Below are 6,483 nucleotides of genomic sequence, written 5' to 3' on the forward strand. Positions count from 1 at the left end.
TTGAAATACCTCTTTGGCGTCAGCTAAGATTGTTGACAATCGTCCAGGGGTGACGTCATCATCCTTTTTACCAGCCACCATCAGTGCCTGAATGGAGTGCCAGTCTAAACTTATCTTTCTGATCCATTCACGTCCCAATAACGGTGGTCCACCATCTTGCAGAATGTAGAGATACAATTTCCGTATTTTCTTGCCGTTGTATTCGACAGGCACCCTTATTTTTCCTCTGGGGTATACTTTTTGCCCCGTATACGTCCTCAAGACAATGGATGTCTCTCTCAAGGGTATGTGTGAGAATAGCCACTCGTAGTCTCGTCGATTCATGACGGTTAGAGCTGATCCTGTATCCAATTCCATTTTGACTTGGGACCCTGCTATCGTGAGGGTGACCCAAATGGTTCGGTGATCCTCTTTTGCGATTACGTTGTGAAGTTTGAGACAGCTTAGTCTCTTGTTCCCGGATTCACTATCGCTCATCTGGTCTTCGGAACTACTGTCCATCATCTTTTGTACTTTCCTGTACGGTTCCTTAGTAGCCTTTCTTTTTCGTTGGTCTTCTTCCCAGACCTGCAAACTCATGCAATGTGTCCCATCTTTCCGCATTGCCTACATATTTTGTCCTTGGATCAGCAGTCCTTCTGATCATGGTTTGTTCTGCCGCAGCGATAACATTTTGCAAATCCCCGTGTCATTTCGTGGGTGCCGTATTCCTGTGGCTTTTGTTGTATTTCCGCAGCTCCCCTTGCTGCTGCTTCGTACGATACTGCCACGCTGAAAGCCTTATCTAGCGTCAGCTCTTTCTCTGAGAGTAACCTCTTCTGGGTTCCTTCACTCAGGAGTCCACAGACAAATTTGTCCCGTAAGGTATCTGCCAGTCCTGCTCCGAACTGGCAGTGTTTTGATAGCTTGCGTAGTTCCGTAAGGTAATCAGCATTGCTCTCATTTTTATGCTGATTTCTCCTGTGGAATTTAAATCTTTCTGCTATCAGCAGTGGTGTAGGATTTAGGTGTTCCTGTAGGATAGCAACAATTTCGTTAAAACTCTTCGCCTTCGGTTTGGCTGGAGTAATCAGGTCCCGCAATAGGCCGTACGTTCTTGCACCCATTAAATTTAGCAATACCGATGCCTTTTTCTCATCGGCTATTTTGTTTGCCTCGCATTATACCTCGACTCTTTCCACATACGTGGTCCAGTCTTCTATTGCATTATCGAAGGCAGTGATATCGCCAGTCTTTGGCATCTTGAAAATCCAAGATGGCGCCTCCCGCGCTTTGCCTTCGTCCCCGATGGATCAAAATGGCACCTCCCGCGCTTCTCCTTCTTCCCCGCCGAGTTAAGATGGCACCTCCCGCGCTTTCCCGCCGCTGCCGCTGTTGCCAACGCCGCTCTCCGCGGTATTTTTATTTTTCTATCGCGCTTCAATATTTGCTCCATTAATTGAAGAACCGTTCCCGTCGTGGCGCGTGCCCTCTGGGACACTTCCCTCCCTCTTCTTAGGTCCGAACGCTGCCCGGCTGCGAAGCACCGGCCACGCCCTGTGTGCTCCACCCTCTCTCTCTCCCTTTGCTTCCCGACTTGCTGCCCGGCCCCGTTGCAGAGCCACCCGATCGAGCTCTAGCCCGCCGCAGCCCAGGAAGGATCAGTGCACTACCTGCCACCAGCCCGATTAGCTGGGAAACCACAGACTGGAGACCAAGCCTGGCTCTCGACAGTCTCTCCTGCACTTTTCAATTCGATGATTTGGAGGGCGGTTGCCCACGGTCGACGCCCGTTTCTCGAGTTTCTTTGGATTATTTTTTTTTCTTTCTTCTGGCTTCGACCTTCAATAACGTCGTCTGAGGTGCTGCTGAGTTGCAGGTAAGTTTGTTTCTTACTCGTCGCCAGTATTATGTCTGTGTATAATTGAGACACGGACTGCAGGAGTTGATTATAACAAGTCTTTACTGAATGGAGACAACCTGGAAACTGAAACTACAGAAGCCTGCTAGGGCCTTTTATACAGGGGTGGTCACTGCCGGTACTGCAGTCTGAGACCAGTTATTCCCTTAAAGGTACATACACAACAGTTCACACTCACAGAAGGTGGCTGCTGGCCTTGGCACTCGAGTGGCTGTATATAAGGAGGTAGATATTCCTGTTCTTGGATGTATTGTATCACTTGGGAGCAGCAAATAGAAGAAAATTGGAAGAGCAGGATTTCTGCCTGTAAGTACCTAATTTCCCACTCATATGAACATGCAATCCTCCCCTCCCCCACCTCCGATTTTCCTCTCGTCACTGTGTTCAGGCAATCCAATATGACCAAACATGAGAAGCAGACAGGAGGTTGGAGGTTGGGGGTGTGGTAGGAGTGGGGGAAGGTTACCAAACCTGTGATCCTTGATTCCTTATGGAGGGGAGGATCATGTTAATTCTGGGCATAGAGGCAATAGGGGGAGTGGAGAAGGTTGCATGCCGCTGCAAGCTCAAGGTTAGTATCCTTTCTTTTCATTATGGTAAAGTTATGTAGCATGCAGTAGATGGCCACAAATCTGGACACACGGTCAGAGCTGTACTTCAAAAGTCCAGGAAGTGGAAGCATTGCTTGAGCACGGCACCGGTCTGCTCAGTGATATTTCTGGTGGCGAAATGGCTCGCATTGTAGGCAAACTCTACAGCTGTGCCTGGAGTTCCTGATAAGAGTTGTGAGCCATGTCCAAAGGAGATAGCCCTTGGCGCCCAGTAGCCAGCCTGTGATCTAACGGCCTGGTTGGAAAAAGGTGGCATAGAGGGCTGGCGCAGAATGAATGAATCATAACTGCTGCAAGGAAACCAGGCACAGATCTGCATGATGCACTGCTTGTGGTTGCAAACAAGCTACACATTCAGGGAGTTATTTTTTGATGGTCGTTCATTCGATGTGAGTGTCACTGGCAAGGCCAGCATTTATTGCCCATCCCTAGTTGCCCTTGAGAAGGTGGTGGTGAGCTGCCTTCTTAAACTGCTGCAGTCTTTGTGGTGAAGGTACCCGCACAATGCCGTTAGGGAGGGAGTTCCAGGATTTTGATCCAGCGACAATGAAGGAAAGGTGATATATTTCCAAGTCAGGATGGTGTGTAACTTGGAGGTGGTGGTGTTCCCATGCACCTGCTGCTCTTGTCCTTCTAGGTGGTAGAGGTCGCGGGTTTGGGAGGTGCTGCCGAAGAAGGCTTGGCGAGTTGCTGCAGTGCATCTTGTAGATGGTACACAGTGCAGCCATGGTGCACCAATGGTGGAGGGAGTGAATGTTTAAGATGGTGGATGGGGTGCCAATCAAGCGGGTTGCTTTGTCCTGGATGGTGTCAAGCTTCTTGAGTTCTCAGACTTAAAGGGACCACTGGAAGCTGCTGAGGATTTATTATTCTTCTGGCCCGTTCTCACACACCTTGGAATTCGTGCCCCCACCCTGCCCCCCGACAAGCCCTACCTGCCAGTTGGCTCCATGCAAGAGCCAGGCAGTTTTACACCATCTGAAACCAGCAAAATGCAGCAGAGCACCTGGTAAAATTCAAATAGGCCTGAAGCTGTAATTGAAAATCTCCCCATGTCATTGATCACCATTTTTTGCATCAAACCCACATCATCAGAAAAGAGCAGAACAGGAATTCTTTACCACTGCTGATTCCCTCAAGTGTTCCTGGAGTTGTACTACATCCCTATCCATGCACCCCCTCAGTCCCTTTGCTACACTTTGTTTTCACTTGTTAAAGGTGAAGCCTTTTCTTAAATAAAACAATAAGGAGACAATGGGTTGCCCCAGTGTCATCAAACAAAACAAACAAAAGTGCCCCCTTTTAAAGGGGACCAAGTAATAGAAAGCTAAATCATAAAACAAAAATTTACAAAATTAAACAATAATATTATTACCTGTGTCGACAATGCACTCCAGTCCCTGTAGTGGCCACTGGTCACGGAAGGCCTCAAGCGTACCAGCGGACACCATGTGCTCCTTCTCCAGGGCCACCTGGGTGTGGGCAAAGCCACAGAAGAGAGGCACACCACCAGAGCGATCATCCCCAGGGGTCGTGTCCAATCTGGACCTGTGGATGGCCACCTTGACCAGGCCCAAGAACAGGCCAAGAGGCAATCCTCTGACTTGCCCACACCCCTAAGCACTGGGTGGCCAAAGATTAGGAGCGTGGGACTGAAATGGGGCCAGAAGTTGAAGTGTAGCCCCTTCAAATAGTGAAATAGGGGCTGCAACCTCTCACATTCAATGTAAATGTAAAACACGGACTCATTCAGGTCACAGAATTACAGGTGGCCTGGGAGTCGGTGAAGTGACTTAAACACCTCTTGGTCGGTACTGCTCCATGCAACACTCAGATCCCCAATGGGTGAAGGTGGCATGTGATCGCAGAAGTATCATAGCTGTTGACATGATTTGTAAAAACAGCTATGCGTATGTAATTGGCTAGGAGCCCGCTACAGCTCATTGATTGTCACCCAATCAGGGCTGTGCAGGAAGTTTCAGAGTGTATGGGGGGTGATTTTGCCAATGGGGACGTGATCGGGCGGGACTGCTGCTTGTTGGGTTTTAGCCCCGCCTCCATCGACGTCCAGCCAACCCATTTTTCCTTGATTGACCTTGTTAAGCCCACCCAGCGGGTTTAGCAAGCCAATTAAGGAAAAGCCGGTGACAGAGAACGCCAGTGTATGATGTTTCATCCGTCAAAAATTTGACAGATGAATTGTCATCGTTTGGCAGCTTTGAGAAGCTGTCAAACACTGACATTCTCTGTTGTTTGATGAGTTCTTGTACTCAAGACTCACCAAACCTCTTTCCTGAGCAGAAAGCAGATGGCTGTTGCATCAGAGAATGTAGCAGCCATTCTGTCATCTCTGCCGTGGAGATGCCGGAGTCTCTGAATCCCCAATGATTGAAGCCTGCAGGAAGAAACAAAGGTAAGTAAACCTTTTCTAACACTTTTCACTCACCTCACATATTTACCTCTCCACATTTGCACCCATCACTCACCTCCACAGCGCACTTTGAGACCCCTCTCACCCCGGCAGACCCACTGCTCGCCTCACTGACCCTGGTGGGGTTTCCAGGCATCGGGAATCCCACACTTCTGGAAAAATGGGGATAATCCTCTTAACTGCCTGTTAACAGGCAGTTAAGTGGCTGTAATCCCCTTCCCGCTTCAAGGAGACGGGACCCGGCGAGGGTCGGGTACCCGCCACCCGGGAAGATGGCATGGAGGCGGGTTCAGCGCGGGATGGGTAACCGCCCCCAGATTCTGCCATTTTCCCAGCAGTCCCACCTCCAACCTGCCTTCCCAGGGCTGGCAAAATCGCCCCCTATATTGTAGTAGCTGACTAGTTGGCAACTATTTATTTTGCAATCCATTCTTGTTATACTGTTTGCTTTTAATGTACTTGCCTCACTGATAGAAACTTGATTCAACTGTCAAATGCCAAAGCCTGAGTGGACAAAATATAACAATGCTCATGGAGCACTAAGCTTAGCTATTAAATAAGCTTTTGGAAATTTCAGAATGCATTTTTGTTCTGTAAATTTCACTGGGAGATTTTCAGTTATACCCTCAGAACGAGTGCATATTTTGTTACCTGATGCATCCTGTGTAATATTGCAAATCTGTGGAATCATAGCAGATTTGTCAAAGAGTAATATGAACAGGCATCATGCTATCTAGTTCAACTGTGATGCTATTGTATGTAAATACTTTTTCTAAGTATAAATCTGTAACACTAGCCATATTTGCACTAGGATATAAAGTGAAACTTTGGTTAAGGGTACTTGTCATAGGTTGACAGGTAACAGAGCTAACAAATGATATACACCTTAAGGGTGAAAGTCTGCATGTCAGGAATTTAGTATGACACCTGGAAACTGCTGTGTTTTAGGGGTCAACATGCTCATCATTTGGGAACATAGAAATAAGCTTTGGAAACTGCTAACCTAACACTGGAAACAGGCTGCTGAAGCTGAAGCTATTGGAAAAATAACAAGTAAGATCATTAATGGGAGTGGGGGTGGGTGGGGGAAAAGATGGGGGAGACTGATACAATTAAGGAGGCCATGCTCTATATCCTGTGGACTTGTTCCACTCAGACCAGGTGGTAAGGGAGCAAAGTCTTTTCTAAACCCAGCAACAACAGCAACACTGAAGTTTGTCATATAACAGCTGCCATCGTTCTTTCAGATTAAAAGTTGTACAACCAGGAGGACTGGTCAAATTCCATTTCCCTCAATTCATTTAAGGCAATCTCCTGTTCCAACATTAATAACATCATATATTGGTCCCGTAAGAGTAACCTAGCACCCAACAGAAAAATATTGAAGGCCTATGCAATATAATTAAACTAGCTGGAGTGCCCGGCGGTGCCGAGGGTTTTTTGAGGGCATGTTGTTATGAAAAAAGTAGAAATAATTTTTATATTATATATATAAATGAGTTTGTCTGTCTGTGTGGGAAGGAGAGAGAGAGAGAGAGAGA

At 47.5% G+C, this 6,483-nt stretch overlaps 1 protein-coding gene across 1 annotated transcript in view; it reads right to left on the minus strand.

Annotated features, from left to right (window-relative positions):
• Positions 1–5,905: 5,905 nt before the first annotated feature.
• The window catches only part of LOC147117431 (uncharacterized), a 16,688-nt gene continuing 16,110 nt past the window's right edge, over positions 5,906–6,483 (minus strand). Inside the window, exon 2 of the mRNA XM_085989368.1 lies at positions 5,906–5,977. Coding sequence (XP_085845494.1) covers positions 5,906–5,977 — 72 coding nt within the window. The remainder of the gene's footprint in view (positions 5,978–6,483) is intronic.

Source organism: Somniosus microcephalus, chromosome 5 (assembly GCF_052327205.1).
Source record: "Somniosus microcephalus isolate GS21.2 chromosome 5, FLI_Smic_1.0, whole genome shotgun sequence".
Taxonomy (NCBI): domain Eukaryota; kingdom Metazoa; phylum Chordata; class Chondrichthyes; order Squaliformes; family Somniosidae; genus Somniosus; species Somniosus microcephalus.